Consider the following 22112-nt stretch of genomic DNA (forward strand, 5'->3'; position numbering starts at 1 on the left):
TATCTGACGGACAAACACCAAACCAGTTCCACATCACTGAAGTTGCACCATTTTTACAAACCAATTCTGGTTCATCTGTTTCACTCAACAATCGGCCATGTGCGTATGAAAACAAAGGCACTGCGCATGCGCGTTTTACTCATATTCTTTCGCATACTTCCTTTTCCTATCGTTGCCTAACATTATACCGGTATTACCGTGAACGGTATAATATGGCCCAGCCCTACAAGCTAGACAAGCTATTTAGCAGAAACATACTGTTTTTGTGAGTAAATAATAATGTCCTTGGCTCAGTATCTATTTAAATTGCATTTTCGGATTCTAATTACCAGATGAGTCACTGATAATGAATGATAATAGCTGTACTAATTATCCTGAGAAAAATTCAACGCAAAGATTAGAAGGCTGGTTGAACAGAGTAAGCTTATTTTCACATCTCAATTACACAACTTGGAATTTTCTAACAAAATGTCATCTCTGGGTGATTAAGAAGAAGATGTTTCTTTAGCTACCTGTTTCCATGGGAATGCGGAGGTGTAGGAGGGTGGGAGAGTAAAACACTGAATCTATATTTCACCTCATGATTAATTTCAAGATTTCTCACCTTCAAACAAAACACGAGCTTCGCATCATCGAATCATCTGGTCTTTTCTGAGCAGACCACTCACCTCTGCAGAAATTAAACAAAGAGAAATTGAATAAAGATGGAACCCCAACTCCACTCAAACATCATAAGGTCAAGGTAAAGTATTAATACTGTGGGGGGAAAGGCAGCAATAATATAAAGGTTAGAAGAATAAAGAAACACGAACTTTTCTATTTGTGTTCACCTTTATATGTTGCTGGGATTGCCCTTGTGTTTTGGAGCTCATCTTGTAAGGGGAAGATTTGCTCTTTGATGCAGCATGTTTTTCAGTCAATAACAGCAACATTGCCCATTATCTTGGTGCACCGCTGCGAATTTTAAAGCAACAAATGTTAACTAGCTCACATAATTGCATAAACCAATGCAATGGTGCAAAAAACAAGGTGGGTAATTATGGAGATTCTGTTTACATCTAGCTGGTATTAACATGAAACAACTAAAAGGACGATAGACATTGCATTTTCATTCTGCTGCATATGGTGAATGACTGAGCTATCAACAATAAATTAACCAGATAAGCAAGGATCATTATTGCTCTGCATTAAAGTCAATTGAAATGGTACTAGTCCTTGCTACAATAATGCTGTGGCAGAAAATAAAAATGTTGTATTCAGCTAAATTTGTTAAGCACTTCTTTCCACATAACCTGAGGCACTCCACAGCACGCCTTAAGGGTGCTGCTATACATTGTAAGTCTTTATTGCATTATGTGTTTGTAGTAGGCTTGTTGTAGTGGTGAGAAATGCCTCCATGGGCAAGGACAAGACTAAATACATTCTAATACTGAGTCAAATCAAAGATGATGGAAAAGGTAGGTGTTATTTTGCTATGTGATATATTTTAAACCCATAGGAGCTACCAAAGTAGGTACAACAAGTCAAATCCACTGGGTTGATTTATGCCAAATGCCTCACAGCTCCAGATATCAATCATATACATATATATATATATATATATATATATATATATATATATATATATATATATATATATATATATATATATATATATATATATATATATATATATATAAAAATGGTAGGAAGATTTTTTTGAATGAATTCTAGCAAAGGGTGTGATCTTTGTAATACTGTCTGTCATCATGGTAAACTGTTTTATATTAAGAAATAATGTATTTGATCAAGGTTTATTTTGTGTAAAAGGGCTGAATGAACCCTCTGTGTATATCAAATTTCACACTAACATCAGAGTATACACAGCCACGGTTGAATTCCCAAACAGATTTTCATTGATTTATGTTTGTACATCTGCGGCATATGCATTCCAGAAGACACAAAAACACCAAAATCGTCAGGAAACAGATTTATAAAGACTGTATTGTGTTATTGTGTGTATATAATATATCAGGTTTATAGGATTCCTATGAGCTGTCATTCCTCATAATAGCCTCTCTTCTGGAGGCATATCAGATTTCCAGCTATAATGTAATGTTCTCCAAGGCTGTATGAGTTGTTGAAATGGATATGGTAGGTATGTATTTGTCAAAAAGGAACTATACAACATGTGAATGAATAATAATTTTAAAAAATGAATTAACCCTAGCTGTTGATTTCGTTATGCAGTAAATGCTCATGTAGAACCCAAAATTTGACATTTCAGCGTTTCCAGCATTTTTAATTCGAGCTGATTAAAACACACACACACACACACACACACACACACACACACACACACACACACACACACACACACACACACACACACACACACACACACACACCTTTTGTTTGTTTCTAAAGTCTGAAATGACCCCCAGAATACATTTTTTTAATACCTAATTTGAAATGATTCAGTCTTTTTCTTTTTAATCTTTATTTGATAGGACAGTGGAGGGAAAACAGGAAAACTGTGAGAAAACCTATGGAAACACATCCTTCGGATGGATTCCAAAATTAGCCATAGCATATGCTCAACCTAGCGAGATGAACCGGTGCCCCCGTTGGACTCTTTTTTCAACTGTGGGATGACAGTCTTCAAGAGAAAATGTTGACTGCTTTTATTACATTAATGGGAACTAATTAGCCTACTTTGAGGTTTTCCCTGTCTATTCAGGGATGTTCAGAAAACAAATAGTCGTAAGGAAAATGAAAAATTAACTACATTTATAAAAAATACTACGATTGTTTACAAGATGTCCAAAACAAATCAAGGAAAGACAAGATATTTATGAGATTATGTTAAAGAAACACATGTTAGGTTAATTTGTAATTCTAGGCCTTGAGTGAGAGGTAAATAAAGTACTTAAAGTGTATAGAATTAAAGGCTGTATGAATGTATGTTTAAATGGGGCTTGTAGAAGAGGTGGGCGGATCAATCCAACTATCGAAAGTATCAATACCAACCCTGGCACTTGTATTGGATCGATACCACTGCAATAGGATTATGCTTGTTTCTATCCTCTAAGTTCAATATGTAGCCAGTTGTACTGTGTTAAATACATGTGTTTTTTAGGAAATGAAAAAAACAACAACCACCCCTTAAAATATGCACAATGAAAAACATCTGTATATTATGTGTTGACTGTCACATCTATTTTATTTATAGCCTACATCATATTTAAACAACAGAAACTGACCCAAAGGGCTTAGAGACAGGCACATTTACACTCAGGGCTCCAAACCCCCCCCCCCCATGTTTCAAAAAACATTACAAGTTGAAAGGTATGTTTTGTTGTATTAACTAACGGTTGTGGAACGTAATCATGCCCAGTAAATCACAATAATTCAGTAGTTCAAAATTTGAGAATGAATGATGATTCATCTTATAGATAATGACACACTGCTCTGTGCTATAGAAGCTGCCTCTATAGGTTAAAAGTACTGTTATGGTTATTTGCATGTGCTGGCCTTGTTTTTTACAAAATTTGCAGCACTAGCTTGTTGTCTAAATGTTTTGAGTGGTTAGTAAGATTAGAAAGGGTCCATATGACGCTAATTTTGTGCTGTCAACTACTGACACAGTATGTTGTCCCAGATATATATACACTACTACAGTTACAATACTACAGCGACACAACTGACAGGAAATTATGACAGGCAGTGTTGCGCGTCACTATCCCGCGCTACCACGTGAAATCAATAACCAATGAAAGTCGCTGTTGCATGGCCGGATGACGCTTTTGTCCAATCAACTCGCGTGTTCTTCAAATACGTCGAGTTCAGGAAGCGCTAAGAATCCCAAGCAGTGGAGAAAGTGAAGCCATCTATACCTGGCTTGAAGTGAACTGTCCAAAAATAAAAGCAAATTGCACTTTTGTGTTATTACATGTGACACAGATAACTGACATTTGTTAACGAGCTGCCGTTTGACTATGGGAGCAAACAACAGCACCCGCCGCGTGTCATTTGAATCAGACGAGAACGACAATGTAACGGTGGTGAAGGGCATACGGGTAAGTGATATGATGGACCTTAGTTGAACAGGTGTTACATGGCTGCCTTAATCCAATGCTGTGTAATCCGAAAGCGTTCTGGAGTGGAAGTGCAGTCTTATGCTATCAAAAGTGCTACGTGGCTCAAATGACGCAGAGTCCTGGCAGCCTGGAAACTTTCATTTATTTTCATTCATTCGTGAAGCATAGAAGAAGCAAATGTGTGGTTAGTAACCCCTGCAGTTGCTTTGAGATTTAGTCTGAATAAACTTTTTATGGCTTTTTCGGAATGTTGACGTCACTTGCCTCGTGCTCTCATGTCGGCTGCAAACTTATGGCTGCGTTGTGGATAATAATACCACTGATCAGCTGGTGATAAATATAGAGCAGAGCGGATCAGACTGTGGCTCTATCTATTATTACTCAGTTGTTAAGCCAACGTGCCGAGACTAGTGTTATTTTGGTGCTTATCTAAAAATAATAAACACAATGTGTAGATTTCTATACGAGCAGCAACAACATAGTTAAGCATTTAAGGAATGTACTTATTTCTTATCTTACCAAGAGCTGCATGAGAAGATTGATACCATTTATACTTCAGAACTGAAAACTGAATCGCTGAGTATGAAAACTGAAAATCAGGAAAACCCATGCCAGTCTACCCAACAGTATAAAATATCCCTAAAATTCCCACTAAATACTCTATTAACTTTATATTGTGTTTGAGTGAAATCTATAAATAAAGTGTGGTATTAATGTATACTTTATTGATCCCCATGGGGAAATTCCTCTCTGCATTTAACCCATTCACCCAGTGAAGCAGTGGGCAGCCACTGGGCGCCTGGGGAGCAGTGTGAAGGGACGGTACCTTGCTCAGGGTAGCCCTTCAGTGGATTCAAACCCCTGACTTTCCGATCATGGGGCGACCACTCTACCTACTGAGCTATCCCCCCACTAGCTTTATGCATTTATTGTGATATCATCGTAATTTTTCATCTAAGTGTTCAACTTTTCTTCCACTCTCCTTTGCAGCTTTCTGAAAATGTCATTAAGCGCATGAAGGAACCTGCAGCTCCTCCATCACAACAACAACCTCCATCACCCCCAGCAGCTCCAGCTTCTCCTCTTCAGCGGCCAGTGCCTCCCCTCTTTGAGCCCATCACCTCCTTTCCTCCTCCCCCTCCTCCTCTTGTTGAACCTGTTGCACCTCCAGCTCCTCCTCAGTCTGCCACAGAGTCTGTGGCTGCACCTCCACCTCCTGTAGAAAAGGTAACAGCACCCATCATTGCTGACATAGTTCCCCCATCTTCATTTCCCCCAGCTGCTGCTGTTGCTGCTGCTGGCGTTGTTGCTCCTGCTGTTGAGCCTGTAGCAACACCTTCTCCTGTTCCTGCTTCTGTTTTTGCTCCTGCTGATCCCCTGCTTCCTTCCCCCTGCCCTGCTCCAGCTGTAGTGGAAGTAGTCGCCCCGCTTGCTCCTCCTCCTCCCCTCGTAGGTGAACAATCACCTCTTAAAAATGAATCCACTGCTTCCTCCCTTCCACTTGCTCCTCCAAATGTGGCTGAACCCTTTACTCCTTCATCTGTAGCTGAGCCTTTATCACCCCCTTTTCCTGTCAAGACTGAGCTGATCACCTCTCCTCCCCTTCTTACTGACTCCGAACCCCTCTCCTCCCCTTCTGTTTTCGAGTCTGTCAACTTCATGCCACCACAGCCTGCCAAGCCATTTGTTGCACCTCCCTTGCCTGAATTTAATGCTCCTTGTGAACCAGTTGCCCCTCCTCCTCCTCCTCCTCAGCCCAAAGTTGAACCAGTGCCCAAGTCCAAACCAGTCCCACCACCTCCTGCTGCATCAGTTGGTGAGTTTTTATTCCAATTTTCTTTAAAAAAAAATCATTGCTGGTAATACAAAAATAAATATATAAACCATGCTATTATTCTCAATGTCAAGAGTGACCAAAGAATGTGAGGAAGAAGGAAGCTGATGTGGTTTGATTAATAACTTAAACAGCTAGTTAATCCAAAGATCAGACACGTGTTCCAGTTTTTATAGATTTATGCAGTTGTAATCTTTGACCTATGAAGCAGCAACGCAAACTTCATTCTCTTCCCTCTTACAACCGATGGAAGTGTAGTTATAACAAAACAAAAAAATCAGTTGTTTTTGGGAGTGACTCGTTTTATTATGAAATGTACGGGACGCTCTTTACTTGTATGCTTAACTGCAAAGCCAAGGCTATGTGAGCCTCAGCTGTCCAGCTACAGTGAATTTTAATGATGTTTATTGTGTGGGTGTTTACTTTAAGCCACCTTAAGCTTTTTGCCTCCCAACTTTTCATGCAGATTGTAATCAGTCTTAATTTAAAAAATGGGCCCCACAGTAGCCTCGGTCATATTGTGATTCATTGCCATCCCCTAACTGTTAATGAAATGATTAATTCTAACTTGTACTAATGCTAATAAATTGATGCTGTAATTAGTGGGCAATGATTCTGCCTCGTCACTGTAAAGCTCAGGCTGTCATAATAACTCTTTTACCTTCGTGCAGTTTGGAAGTAAAATAGTGAGGCTAAACTCGTGCTTTTTACTCTTGTGGCTTTTATTAATATTTCTATATTAATAATGGATCAATTGACACTTTATTTGAAAGAGTCAACTTTTAAGAAGCCACAGAGAATAATCATGCAGTTTCCCTTTGCTCTACCATTTTTCACGTCTATGTTTTGGTATTCTGGTTCATTCTCACCACTATCATCTGTGACTATTTTTTAGCAGAGAAAACTTTCAAGGCCCTCCGCGTTCAGCAACAGGAGACTGCTGAAAATTGTCACATGTTAGTGAACATATTGTATCATAGCTTCTTAAAACTCACAGTATGAAATTCTCTTTGAATACTAATGTTGCTCTGTGTTTCCTGGACGTTGAAAAGGGTAACCGTTTGTTTTAAATGTCCCAATATGTGGTCAGTATTAGGCTTTCAGCTTGCTTCCAGTGCACAGCACACAGATAATGAAGGGATAATTGAGTGACAGTCAAAATGTGTGTGTACTGTCTCACCCACGGAGCTAAAAGCTGACACTCTTTCCACTTTTCTTTTACTCAAAGTAAAGTTTTAGCCTTATTGTCTTGCTAGTGTGGGCGCATGGCCCTTATCCCTTGACATTTGTGGCAGAGGACATTTGAATGTTACTTGTTCATTACGCAGAGCAGAACGAGCCGTAGGTGCAGATTCTTTCGAGGTTGGCATCCAGGGTGTGGGCAGGCTTCCCCATCCTTGACTGTGCTCAATCAGTAAGGTAATTAAAAAAGGCCAACTTATGCCACGCCACACTGACTCGAGTGATTAAAACGACACCTCCGCAGTTTCACACAACAAACCTCCAGGCCTCATTAAGGGAAGAAGGTGGTTGGAGAGTGTGTATGTGTGTTACATTTCTTTACTTTGCAACTGGGCTTCCATGGTATGACACAGAATTTTGTTTAGCTACATAAGTAACATAAATGGACAATGTATAATTGCCACTGTCAGTCTTTTGGGTTTATTGTGGTTTAGTGGCATTTACAGTACCGCGCAAAAGTCTTGAGTCACCCCTCATTTCTTTACATTTTGCTGTTTGGACTTTTTGGAGCCATACATTTTCCAGAATATTTTTTAAGCAACTGACCTATAAATCATTCAAGCATAAGAAATGCACCTAACTCAGTGTTGCGTCTACACATAAAAGACAAATTCCCAGTTTTAAATTGTTTCTTAGACACTTTGTTACTAGCCGCTTGTCACAAAAACACATTTTTCCCCATTTCTTTAGATGATTCGTCAAATGATACCAAATATAACACTGGATTTGGTGTGCATGGTATGGTTTAACCCCACCACCACCAAACAAAATAATAAAAAAACCCAAAGACACTTGTCAATGGAGGATAAAAGAGGCCGGCCTAAAAAAAAGTAGCAGAGGAACAGTATCTGTAACTCAAGAAATAGAAAAAGAAACGGCAAAGACCTGGAACAGAATCTGAGAAATGCACCTGGCACTTACAATAACTGATCTACTGTTCACCATCATCAGAAATGGCCACAGTGGCATGTATTCAAGCGGTCAGGGGAGAGATAAAAAAGTGAGTGTCTATAGCCATCTGTAAAACATGGTGGAGGATCTGTCATAGTTTGGAGCTGGGGATTTTCCATCTGTAAAAGCATTCCTGTTTTGGGGGTTGGCTCAGTGTTGCCCCTCTGGTGGACCTGTTGCTAATTCCACTAACACCAAAACAGCTGATTAATAACCCCTTCTGCTACTTAACAGACCAGATCAGAAGTGTAACTGACTTCATGCAATACACTGACGAAAGATTGTACTTTTAATAATTTGAGCATTGTATATTATCTGTAGTCTCAATCAAAGATCACAGTTGAAAGAAAGGTTTGACAAATCTGTAAACAGTTAGATGATCCCTGGTTAACTAGTATTAGTCTAGATATTGTTTTCATCTATAACTGCGAGCTGTAGATGGTTTTGAAGTAAATAATTGTTAATAATCTTAAACTGCAGTTCAGTGGAGAAAGGTTTTCATCAATAAACTACTTGATTTGCAAACCTGAAACTTTAAAGTTGCCCCTCTAAAGTTGTTGTAGTAATTAAATGATCAATGTAATTTAAAGAAAAAGGCAGTTAGCAAGTCCTGCAGTCCTGAAGTTATTGTTGTCTTCTAATTTTAGAGCCAGTCATGCCCAGACTAACAATTTCCTGCATGTGGATTTTGCCTTTAAAGCATGCAACACTGATGTGCTTTCTACTGTTCTTTTGTAGAGTTGTGCTGCTTTTGTACCATCTCACTCTGTCTCTTCTAGGCTCAGCCTATGATGTTGAAATCGGGGCTCTGTAGGTACAAAACCATCTGTTGCAGAAGATAGGCTGCAGATAGCGTCGTTATTTATGATGCTAGCAGGATGTTTTCGTTCTTTATCGTGGTGCAGAATGAATTTGGAATTGATCAGATGCTTCTCTGATGTTAGCACATAACAAGGACAAAGTTAAACTTCTTTAGTACACTCGAGAGTTCCAGCACAATCCGAAAGTTTCCCGCAGTGCTGCATGTTCCAAGCAGCTTCCACATTGTTAGTCCAGGCTTTGATTCCCGTCAGCCTGAAGTCACATAAATTGCCTTGGAAAAGAGTGGGAATAGTGCATTTTCTTTTATTTTTATTATCAAGATGAATAAAGTTATAACTCCATTGTTTGCTCTAATTAGTTTTTAGATTGAAAGATACATAAAACAATAACTTAACTTGTATGAAGCGTTGCTGTCTACTGTTTTCACAGTGGTCACCTGTCTGTTCTGGGACATTAATTTATCATTTCTGATGTCTTTCCATTTCCTTTCATTGCTCATTAAGTCTATAAATACTAATGTGAAGTCTGATAAGAAGCACAGATCTCTTGGGACCGATAGAATATAGTCCTTATGCACACAGTGCAAAATAGTGTTTGTTTTGGCTGTATTAACATTTTTTTAATCAATGTATGTGGCTGCCTCCTGCAGGGTGTATTAGTCATACAACAGCAATGTGCGTCGACCTCTTTGCAAGGTCACCACGAGGTACCGAGTTTACAGAAGTATTAAAAGAGTCGAGAGGGGAAAAAAAGCTAACTTGGGATGATTGATTAGGCACGCTCTTTTTAAGGAATAAGAAAAAAAAAACAGTATGATGAATGTGAATCTTGTTAAAAATGTTGCAAAGTTCAGCCCAATCCTCAAAGGGTGTGACCTTAATGAGGCGGACATTGATTATGCGCGTCCACGAGAGTTGGGTATCGAGTGAAGCACTCAGCAGGTCGGCTGTCTCTAAATCATGGCCTGAGTCAGTATGTGTGCGCTGATTACACTGTAGTCAAGGTTGAACCTCCTACACCTTCTCCATTGTGCTATAAATATTCATGTGCCAGAGCCCACACACTGCTCTGGACTAATAGCCTGCTTAAAGATATCTCCCAGGTGAGGCAAGGAGAATTTGGTTTGGGGGGGGGGATTACCGTATACGTTTGTGCATAAATGTTATGTTTTTCTTGTTGTCTCTTAAAAACGATCACTTAGATCGTGTCTCATTGCACAAGATTTTGTTAACAGGAGTAAAAGAGAAAATCAGATGATCTGACTTTCACCCGATTGCCGGGGCTGCTTGTTTCCTCTCCACGTTTTCTTTTCTCCTCCTCCTTTTTCCCTATTTGTATATAGTGAAAGGTGCACAGTGATTCGACTAAACGCGAGGTAGAAACGTGAGGAAGTGGTAATGTTACAGATTATGCCCTCCACGCGGGTCCTGGGGTTAATGAAACTTCTGATGAGAAACGCAATTTGCCTTCGTCTATTATCTCCACTGCCAATAGCCCCGCGCTCCACCGCCTCGCCTCGTTCTCTTTTGGTTTTTCCACAGGGTTTAGTGATTGGTGGAAATGGGAAGGAGGGGGACACGTCTAAAAAGATGATGAGTTTTTAATCTTTTTAACATTTACATGTCCTACTCAGGATTGACACGGGCTCTGTTGATCTGGAATTGTCTCTGACCCCAGCCAGCCTCCCTCAAGGACCCCAGACAGTGTTTATCATATCAGAACCTGTTCTCCTGCCGACCCCGCTAGCAATCTGAAGCTTCTTTCTGTAGGGCTGGAGAGGATGTGGTGATAAATGAGGAGTTGCTTAAGAATGGCTGAACTTGGAGGACTTTTAAAATCTTCATAGTGCACTACTACAGGGTATATATATTCAGTATAAATGTAAGATATTCTAAAGGGCAGTTGATGCTGAAACAGAAGCCTTACCTTTAAAGTTCATAAAGACTGAGCATGACCTGCGACTTTAGCTGCCAGTTTTGATATCCAGTCAAATCCAGCACAAGGATAGACATGTTTTAAATTAAGTATTAAAATAAAGTATTTTGAATTGTTGACTCGCTGTTTTAATACGCTGTTTTAATACAAGAGGAATTCCCATAGGTGATTTAAGAAGATGATAAAACGCTTGCATTTTAGGTATGATGGTGTCCTGTATCCAATCAATATACAGGGAGTGTTTCTTATTTATTTTTATTTGTTTAGATGCTCAGATATTTACAGTACTGTGCAAAAGTCTTCAGCCTGTACTATGGCTGTCAAGCTGTGTTATCATTGGCATTTTCTGTAGTTCAGCTAAAGGAATGGGAACAGATGTGTTTTTTGTGACAGGCTGCTAAGTGCCTAAAGATACAATTTAAAATGTGTTCTTTGCAAAGTTGTCTGTTACGTGCGGGCACAGCACTGGTTCATTCCTTGAGTTAGATACCTTTCCTATGCTCAAATGATTCATAGGTCAGATTGAAATGGTTTAACAAAACAAAAAAATCATTCCTGTGAAAACGGTCACTTTACCGTGTGGAGTATATTTGTTTTTTTCTTTTGTTCCGTTTCATTAAAATAAATCAGCTCCTGAAAACATTGTCATGTGAAGATTCTCTGTGGGTTCATCATATTTAATCAGTTATTTGGTTTGTTGTTGACAGGAAAATATTGAGCAGGTCATCGAACTTTAAGGTATAAACTGTTGATTTCTATTAGGAGTCAGAGTCACAGAGTAACTGTCTACAGTCTGCAAAGTCAAAGATGACAAACTGTGCGGTCATCTTTGTTGACCACATCACAGCATTAAGGTAATCAGAATGAATGGCTAGCCTGACATTACAGTAAATATGATATTGATGAGAAATATTAATATTGATCGCTGAGTTGCTGGCTCTCGTAGTCAGTAATGTCCCATGTAACTCGAGTGTACATTTCCATTTTCACAGGATTTTTTTTGTGGGTAATCTGAGTCTATTTCATAATAAATCACAACATCACAGCATATTTCGCACCGTATTTCAATACCTGTCGTAAAACATAATTAATACGTGTTACTTGGCAAGCCTACGGCAGAGCCTCTGTGAGGATTTCAGACCTACAGGTTTGTCTCTCCTCTGCTGGTCTTAACAGAGTTGTAATTAGACTCTCCTCCGCAGTGAGATCAATGGTGCTTCTGAGTGCAGTCAAACATGATGGATATTACTTTCTCACACTGTGGACAGTAGGTGACAGAAGCCTCTGCCTTTAAAGATATGCTATGCAGCACAAAAGTTGTCAACTGTCAGTCACCGCCTCTGTTTGTTCTCGTGTTTCTTCTGAAGGCCTGTCAAACTGAAACTCGCTCTATGGGACTTATTCATTCGCTTTACTGTAAGTAAAGAGGAATCCTCTGAAGGTAAAGAGATGGCCCACGTAGTCACAGTTTGAGCTCATGTTATATGTTGTTTTCTGCAGAGAAGACAAGATCGTTCAACTTCTGGTTTGTGTGTTTTTAAAGCGGGTAAATTAGTACGAAGCTGCTGAAGTACTGAAATTAGATTTCAGTATCCATGGCACGAGTTGCACGAACTACAGTAATATCTTTGTACAGTATCAGTATCATGACCTTCTTTTTGTTTTTACATCGCAGCACGGATAACAACATTGTTTCACACGCACAAGTTTTAACTGGGAAGCAGAGGTTTGGCTGAGCGACATTTAAAACATTTAATTACTCTGTTGTATTTTAATCAGGAATTGTGTCTTTGGCTTTTAAACAGAACAATGTAAGTCGTGACGGGCTTAAATTTAAATCCTAAGCATATGTTATTTAAAAAAAATTCATTAAAATTCACATTGAAGTGAATAAGGCAATTTGAAGAATTGTTGGCATTCTAACGCTTAAGGAAATGATTAAGGAATCCAGTTGCTGCTAAATCCATATGTTGGACAGATGTGAAATAATGATTATAATAATGACCTCAAAACATGGCAGCTTTTTAAAATGTAAGATTTGGTTTAAGACTTTTTTTTCTTGTTTGTTTCACTATCCCGAGATGGCAAATGCAGAACGGCTGGGTATATTTCTGCTCTTATTGTTTTCTCCTAGTGTTAATCTGATTAATCTGGAATTAAGTTTGCGTTTCCTGTTGTTACCGCATGTTTTCAGGTAATAATAGACTCTGACAATAGGGATTATGCTATCTAACTAATGCGTTGTGAGAGTAATCTTGACAGACTCAGACACCCCCCCCGCCCTTCTATCACTGCAGTGGTGCAGCACACTGCATGGTGCTTCTGTCTTCAGAGCACGTTTCGGCCTGGTCGCTGGCTGGCATCTTTACTTTCATGCTTAATTACCTGCCAAGATAAACCGCCGAGGACATGGAGTCATACACGTATGATGTCCATGACATGAATATATGCAGACGGGGTGGCATGGCGCGAGTGTATACACTGCTTTGTATGTGTTTAAGCCGTATGTGTGCTTTCATTTTGTTGGATTAAGTTTGTTTTGTGACTGTTTTTGACACCAACTACACATACAGACTGTAGGGACCAATCTTTCTGTGCCAAGTCGCTGCACTCGGTAAACACTCTGTAATAGAGCTGAAATTCTGACAAAAATAAAAGTGGCGAGAACTACTTTATTTAAAAATAATAGTTTTAGCCACTTTATCACAGGGTTTCAATGTATTTTTTATTTCTTTTTTGGTCTGTATCCTATCATTTTGGGCTTTTTGTTTGCAACCACAAGACATTTGTAGACTTAATCTTTACGGTGAGAAATTATAGTCTTTAATTTTTCATTAGCATAACATCTGTCTTCATTTCTAACATTTTGAAACCAGATGATTAATTCATTCATCAAGCAGATTAGTCAGTAATGAAAATAATCATTAGTTGCAGCCCTGCCCGACAACAGTTTTTTGTCTTTAAGCAATTTAGCAACAAACTACTCCGCTTAGACAAAACACAGCGTACATGCACTGAATCATTACTGGTTAAATGTTGAATCTGAACTGCACATTTACTGATTGGTGCAGCTTTTCATGTCCACAAACAGCAGCTGTTTACTTGGATCTCTTATCTTTAACTCGCTTTCTTTGTCTCCTTTTTCTCTTTTTCTGTCAAGCCGATGAGGAGGCCCTGAGGAAGAAGATCGCTGATGAGCTGTATAAAGACTTGAAACAAGAGAGGGCCAAGGTAGAGCAAGAGCTGCAAGCCTGGTGAGATTAACGAACAGAAATATGTAAAATTAGTCTTTTTTTGTTGCCTTATTTTTGATTGATTGCTCAAATTAAGATTCTTGTTTTTCCTTAAAGTCAGAATTTTGGATGTTCCCTGTTTGTTGGGTATTTTGTCTATTCCCCCACCACCACCACCTTCTTCTCCTTGTGGGCCATGACAGCTGGAGTTAAGCTACTGCAGTAGTGTCAATTTCTCTTCCAGGTTTTTATAAGAAAGCTCAGACATTTTCAGATGTAACCATTTTTCACTTTCATTAATAGTCAAAAAGGTCAGCACCAGTCTTTCCGTTCCCCGCTGTTTCCAATTTACCTCTCTTCCGAAGTGCATCAGCACTTTTTTCCCCTCCCTGTGTTTCGCCCCTTCTCTCATTCTCTTCTGATCAATTAATCATGTCTGAGAAAGGGGGGCGCTATCCTGAGATAATTTCCTGGGTGTTGAGTGGGTGATTCATTAGCCCTTCCTGATGAAGAAACGCACTCTTCATGCGAGGGGCACATTCCAGTCTCCATCTCTCGCACTCCTCTTCTCCACCCTCCTTTTATTCCTTCCCTTCTCATCTATCCTTTTCTTTTCCCCCCTAAAGTAGCAGGTGTACATACCATAATGTTGGATAATCGAGTTGCTCTCTTTCTTTAATGGGCCTGGATGATGTTGAATGAACAACTGTGATGAGGCTCTAAACACGCTCTTGTACGGTATTGGGGGGGTTGGGCAAATCTTTCAGAACACGAGGAGGTAGGTAGTGTTAGCCTGCCGATTAGCCTCATTTTTTTAGGCTTATTCGAGATGAGAGTGAAATTAACAAGTGGTTTTGAGAAATCATTTGTCTATTGATTTTCTTTTTCTTTTTCTGGTCATTTTTATGTAACTGCTTCCTGAAGCTCACTTATTGATGTCTGTTCACAGGAGTAAGTGCCTAAAAATTACGCCCTCCTAGCAATTAACTGAAATCATAGTTGGCTTTCAAGTCCTCAATTCTTGTTTGTGCTTGGCATGGGCTGCATTTTCTTTAGAAGTCTTAACTGAACTGGAATGGTAAACAAACAGTTACCCTCGTGTTAGTTGCATGTGTGCGTGTGCAGATTCATATTCAGATCAGTGTTTAATGTGGCCTTTTTTGCCATTTGCTTTTTCTTGGGTCCGTTCTTTGCTCATTATTTCTGTCCATTTGTATTACTGTCTATTCATGTTCCTAGTTAGCAGCTGGCAGGCAATAATACATGGAACAGCTTTTAAGGGTATTCTGGGCTTTGAAGAGAGCTTTTAAAGGGAGAACTGGCTAAGCAGTTAGTTCAGATTTCATAGGGATTATGTAGCATCTGATTCAAGCCTAGTAAAATCACATCCTGTTACATATTTACTCTACTTATGTGTGGCACTGACCGTGCCTTTTTGACTCATCAGACACGGGGACAGGTAGAAGAATAATCAACACACTAAGCACATTTTTAACTGGGTGCTGTAATAAATTGCCTTTAGGTTGTGACAGTTCAGAGACTGAATCTGCAGGGGAAACGGTCTTGAGTCATGGGCTTGGCCCCTCTGTTAAACTGTAACACAGACAGCAGAGGACAGAAGCGGTGCACCTGCGAAAGACATAAGTAAAATACAGTAGAGGCTCTTGCTTTTTATTAAAAGAGTGTTCTGGTGCAAGCATTTTTTAACTGCAGTGTGTTGGGTAACCTTTAGCAGCCTTCAGAGCTGTATTCACCAAATGGAAAATCTATCTTCATTTGGTGCACGGTGGGTGTTAATTTTAGAGCCTTTGACACCAAATGTTTCCTAGTGTAATCGGATTATAAAAGCAGTGTTTAAAAGGCAAGACTAACTGCAGCCAGTGGGGTTTGCAATGGAAAACAAATTTTCTAATTAAAAGGAGCCAGTTGAGGTGGTTCAAACAGCTGGCTAGGTTTACCTCTTGGGCATATCCTAGGTAAGATGTTTTGGGCATGTCTTACCAGGAGGAGGCCCAAGGGCAGATTTGGGATACACAGGAGAGATTATATCTCTTGGGTGGCTTGGGAACGCTTTGGTGTCCTCCTGGAACAGCTGGAAAAAGTTGCTGGGGAGAGGGAGCTCTGGGCGTCTCTGCTTCGACCGTCATCCGTCATTTGCGTTACGATTGTGATGAACTTCCTTTCTTTCCTTTGTTTTGAATTAACATAAAGTCATACTAACAGCACCTTCTCTACTCTAAATACATATATAGTTTTTTCGTTGCTGTTGTATCTCCTGACCTGCCTCAGGGCATTTGTTCTTTATCAGTTCAATGAAATAAGCTACATGAACAGTGGAAGTTAAAAGCATATTTCAGGCCTGCTTATGGGGCAAATGACTGGGTGTGCATCCAAAGTTAGTGAGGGTGGTCTCGACCTGTGCAGATCCCAGTGGAAAAACCTGGAAACTATTATAATAAATGTCAAACCACATCTTTATTGATACATGCTGAGGTGTCAAAACTACTCATTGAAGGTAGAGGGGAAATCGTCAGATGTCATCTTTATGGGCAGACTAGTTAAAATGTTACATTAAAAGAAACAGACAGTACTTTTTTCTTTGTGCTTAACGCCATAGTTAAAGATTAAAAATGGCTTCCTCTTCTTTTTGTTAACATAAATTAACTTTGCTGGACATAAATAGGTGAGCGGAACACATAGTCTTTTTCCCCCTCATCTGGGTTGTCAAATCATGACTAATTTGCTGTAATATTTCACCCTCTTACAGTGCAGATGTGCAGATAGTAACTACTTTACAGGTAGTATTATATTGTTAAAAACAAACGAGGCATAGTGAAGGTGGTCACTGCTGGATTGAAAGACACAGCGAGGACTCTGTAATTGTTTTCTTTTTTCCTCCTCTGGAAAATTAGACTAACAGGTAAAGTTGTGTTTTTTTTGGTGTGAAAGTGTATCAAAGCGAGGCCAGCAGGACTGCTCGTTATCTCACTGCTCACTAGTTAAAGAATCGTGCAGTGAAACTGCTGCACCGCATGAATGCAGAAAAATGTAAGAATACTTGAGGAGAACGGATTTACACAAGATGCGTGATCCCAAAACGTCGAGGTCATATTCAATGCAAATAGTCGGTCAGGATGCCAGCAGAGTTGGATTTTATTCATATGATCTAATTAATTATAAGTCTTACAGATTCATTCAGGATTGAAAAAAACAAACAGAAACAGTCAAAAGCCTTGATGGATTGTCCTTTTTCCTGTGATAGCTACTTTTTGGTTACTCTCCTATTTCTCTCATTTAATATTGTTTCTTGTTTCCATTCTGCGCGGTATTCTATTCAGGCAGATAGTTCCTGGGATATTCGAGGATCGGCGGTGTTTAGATTAGGCAGTATTTCTTGTGCTTGGCTCCGGGGCCGTAAATGAACTCCGGAGATCTGGCTTTGCATGTTTTGCTCTGGTAGGAGTGAAGGAAGAGCTCTGAGTTCTGAGTTCATTTAGGTGCAGCCTAAACTGATTTGTTGCAAGGAGCGGGTGCAGGGAGAAGATTTGCCTCTGCCGTTTCTCTGTGAGGCATCAGAGCAGAACGACTCAGAGGAAAGGATGTGAGAAGGAGGGATGAGGGTAAGAGAACTCTTACACCAACCTGACTCTGCTCTGTAACGCTCTGCATCACTGTTTCATCCAGTTCTTCTTCTGTTTCAAGTTTTCCTCCCCGTTGCCATTCTTATACTTGCACTTTAGTCTTCCTCTGTCTTTCTTTCTTTTTTCATTCTCTCCTGTATCCTTTTTATTTATATCAAACTCTCAATACTTTTCCCGCACCCCACCCTCTCACCTCCACCCTCAACCCTCTCACTGCCACCCTCCCCATGCATCAAATGCATGTGTTTGAATCTCCAACTCTAACACTCAGAGGTTAGTTGTTACAAAACTTCTTCGCATTATTTCAACATGTAGTCAAGCAGCCTGTGTTGGCTTGTGCAATATAATTGCATGTCAGACTTTTGAGTGAGAACACTGACCTTCTCTCCGAGCTTCCGTCTTCCCACCCTGTTAACCATGCTGTCTATTAAATTCTTTATTGCTCCCAGATCAGACGCAGACGGTCTATCCTACAGATTCTAACATTTTGTTTATTTTTATCTTTTATCTTCACATCACAGACATATGCTGAAACACACACACACAAAGCTGGCACAACTTTCAAAAGACTTGTGTTGTGAGGTTATTTAGAAACAAACAAACAAAGGTCCTGAATTTGACGTGATTTGGCCCGCGTTGTTTCTGCACAGTAATTATATCCCAAATTGCATCCGAATCGATGACATTACTAGTCTGAATGCATTATGTACCGTTTCATCTTTATCACATTCTGTGAATACTGTGATGTAGCAACTTTGTAGTACTGTCACACCCACAGTAGTAATAATAACAGTAGAGATGATGAGAATAAAAGTGGTTTTCCTAATATTAGTAATCATGTATTTTGTTTAGCCCTTTTAAACAGAGCTCACAAAGACCTGCAAGCATACAAACAGAATAGAAACAGTACCGATAATGAACGACTGTACGCCCACGCCACATGCATCCAAATAATCAAACAGCTGCTAAGTTGATACTTTGAATCTAGCCAACCCCTTACACTGTAACTATCACCAGAAACTACCTGTATTATGACAAAAATAATATGGCTGGAATACCAATAATAATACCCTAAATGGACCTGTTATGCTCTGTTCCAACTCCATGTTTTAGTTTGTGCACTCTGCTAAAGTAGCTGTTTTACAGTCATGTGGATAAAGCTTTAGTTGTGAAAAACTATTAGTTCAGTTGCTTGTACACTAGAATGACATTTAGTAAGAATAACTTGAAGTAATAGTTTGTCTGTATGATTTTTATCAGGCTCCAACATCACTGTGGAAGTATGATTGGCACAGCATTTCAGTTTTCAGTGCTGAACTTCAGTTCATTGTAACACCTTGATTTTTTTTTTTCAGCCATTCTGTTGTAGATTTTCTGATGTCGTTGGGATCATTGTGCTATTGCATGACCTAGTTTGGCCCAAGCTTTAGTTGTCATACAAATGGCCTCACATTTGACTCTTGAATACTTTGGTATACAGAGGAATTCATGCTTGAGTTAATAACTTAAAAGGTGCCCAGGTACTGAGGTTGCAAAACTTTTTTTTTTCACAGCTTTTCTGCGCATTGAAAGAGAAATTGCACACTTGATGCTCCAGACTAGTAAAATGATAAAAGGTCTGCCTTTATAGAAGTGGTCAAACTTGCTTTATCACTCACTTTATCAAGTGCATAGAAAAGGTGTGCTTAGTTTTTCCCAGAAAAGCATCCAGTCCTTCTGCAGTCCTTGGGTCTTCTTTGCTCACATCCACAGCCCTGTGTCTGAGATGACTTCAAAACTGGCATCATGCGGAGCCAATAGTTGAAAGAAACTGTTTGAAACTGAGTATTTAGAGCAAACCTGAAGTAGCACTTATTGGGAAACGTGCAGGTTAACAAGTGTCTTTAAATCAACCAATCTCGTAACGTACTGATGCTGATTTTTTTTTTTTTTTAGTGAACTTTGATATCATATGTATTTCTTGCATTTTAAAAAGCTGAGAGTATGTATGGCTGCCACTTTGATTAGGCCGCTCTCATAAATTGTAAAGAATTAAGTGTCTGTGGAACTTCTCTGTAAAATAAACTTCCTGTAAAAGTAGAACTCAAAAATAGTACTGCCAATGTAACATGTGTGAAACCTGGAAACACCTTGCAACAGTCCTTCCCTGCCCTGCCAAACAACCACACCAAATCAGCAGCTAGGTGGCAACTACACCTGAGCACTGAACCCTATACTGGAAATTCCTCAATAATTGCAGGGAGCATCTTAGAAACAATCTGTTCGCATCCCTGATAACTACTCTGACACCGAGAGCTTATAGGGCAGCACCAACTGTAAGTAAGCACCCTTACAGTTCTTTTGTTAAATAAATTCAACATGTCTTTCTCAGCATATCTGTATATGTGTGTGTGATGCAGTCATTTCAGTCTTTGATTTTCTGCATGATGAGATCTTTTCTATAGAGCTCTTTCTTTCAAATGATGCCTCTTGTAAAATTAATCATATTATTGTGAAACTACTCCTATCGCCAGTTTATTAGGCCAGTACCAATGCCATTGAACTGTAAAGCAACAACAACGAAAATCAGACATCTGGATTTCTTAGTATGGAAGCATACTGCTGATGTATTTGGTTATTTTTATTGAGTCTGTCCACTCTAGCAGCAAATCTAATATCTGTAGAATCGGTTTTAGGGAGTTTGGTTGTTAAAATGTCATTTCTAATATCATCCCAGTCTTTTAGCTTCATAAGACACTCCTGCACAGAATGATAAGCATCAGACCTCTGAACTTATTCTGCTCAGTTGGGAGTTGGAGCTCCGTTCACTTTGTCTGATAGGAGAAGAAATCAGGTGAAACTGAAAGTGTTAGCTACTGATGAGGCTTGATTGTAGCTCCTAAGACTTTTGCGATTGTGTCTTTATAGTTTTGGGTAAAGTAAGAGTGGGATAAGGCTTTTATGTTCTTTCTGCTGTTTTCTGCATTAAACCTCCCACGAAACTGATTGTCAGGGTAAGCATTTATATGTAACTCTGCTACAGTGTTTGATAGCACCCACTGTCAGGTGCGGTGTATGTGCGCGTTTGTGTGTGTCAGAGCGAGTGCATAGCTCTATAAAATATTCATAGCCAGCGTTCTGCGACATTATTCCTTACATCAATATTGCATCGGGCCTTTAAATGCTTTTGTTTCAAGGCACTTGGGTTGAGCTTGCACTGCTATGCAGGCCTGTCAGTATTCAATACTGTATTTAGACACATCTTGTGCAGATGACAGGTAGACAACAGGAAGGATTAATGGGTGAAGAGCTGAGGAGAGATAAGGATGATGACTAATGTTGAGTTAACAGGAGGCATGGATTTAAACTTTCCTTTGTTTTGATATTTGCATAAAGGTAATGATATTTAGCTGCAAAGTGCATTTTTTGAAATCTTCTTTCTACTCATTGTTTTCGACTTTTTGTTTTTGGAAAGTGTGATGACTACGGATGACTATGCACACAAAGCTTGCCTTTAATTCATTTCCAAAATCAACGTATAATTTTTCCCGTATGAACTGCCACAGATCTGATGTCTGCCAGATTTAAAAATAGTGCCCTAAAGAAGCGAAGTATTCCTTAGTCCATCTGTTCAAGGTCACCTCACGAATGTGGCGAGTTCTTTTCTTGAAAGGTCGACACAGTTCGACCCACTTGTGCTCTGTTCCTCTTCAAAATAATGATTCCTCAGTGGTTCTGACTTTCCATCTTTCTGTTTTTAAGGCTTGAGCCAGGGAACAATCAAAGCTCTGGTTACTCGGCCAAATGATTCCCTCTTTCTGTCCTGAACCCGGCCAAACATCATCCACTTATCCTCCAAAGACATGATATTCTTCCCTTCTCCTGCACTCTGTACGTGTTGTTTTTTTCTCTCTCTCCCTCTCCGTCTGTGGTTCAACCATTCTCTACCTCAAAGCCCCCTCTCTTCCTCCTAGTGTCAATCTTCTACAGTCGAATGAAAAATGCGTCCAATATCCCAGAGACAGGGCAATAATGACTGGAAAGCAATAGAGGTGAAGCAGACAGATAGCATCCTGCTAGTGATAGCAGTCTTTGCTTGGGTTAGCAGTTGTGAGGAAGTCGGTTAAAAAAAAAGATTTTTTTGCTGGGCTGTCTATTTTCTTGGCCCTCTTTCTTTCTTTTGTTCATATGGTAGCTTTTGATACTTTGTCAGGATCTCTTGTAGGTGATATGAATCGCTTACATTTTTTAGTTCACCTACTCCCATGGAAAAACAATATTTCATAGAACAACACAAACCACGCTATTTTAAAGTTTCCTTATCATCTATTGAAGAACTTATGAACCTTTTTTACATGGCAAATGGCAAACGTCTCATTGGGTACATTTTTACTGA

At 39.5% G+C, this 22112-nt stretch overlaps 1 protein-coding gene across 7 annotated transcripts in view; it reads left to right on the top strand.

The window, feature by feature from the left end:
• The first annotated feature begins 3815 nt into the window (after window positions 1-3815).
• The window catches only part of chchd3a (coiled-coil-helix-coiled-coil-helix domain containing 3a), an 81134-nt gene continuing 62837 nt past the window's right edge, over window positions 3816-22112 (top strand). For 4 of the 7 annotated variants that reach the window (XM_080292172.1, XM_080292174.1, XM_080292173.1 and 1 more), the window contains exons 1-3: window positions 3816-4058; window positions 5070-5895; window positions 14024-14117. In XM_080292172.1, the coding sequence (XP_080148298.1) occupies window positions 3978-4058; window positions 5070-5895; window positions 14024-14117 (1001 nt within the window). In that variant the 5' untranslated portion in view covers window positions 3816-3977. The remainder of the gene's footprint in view (window positions 4059-5069; window positions 5896-14023; window positions 14118-22112) is intronic. The other 3 variants (XM_080292176.1, XM_080292177.1, XM_080292178.1) reach the window with 1 other exon arrangement.

This window comes from Astatotilapia calliptera, chromosome 17 (assembly GCF_964374335.1).
Source record: "Astatotilapia calliptera chromosome 17, fAstCal68.1, whole genome shotgun sequence".
Taxonomy (NCBI): domain Eukaryota; kingdom Metazoa; phylum Chordata; class Actinopteri; order Cichliformes; family Cichlidae; genus Astatotilapia; species Astatotilapia calliptera.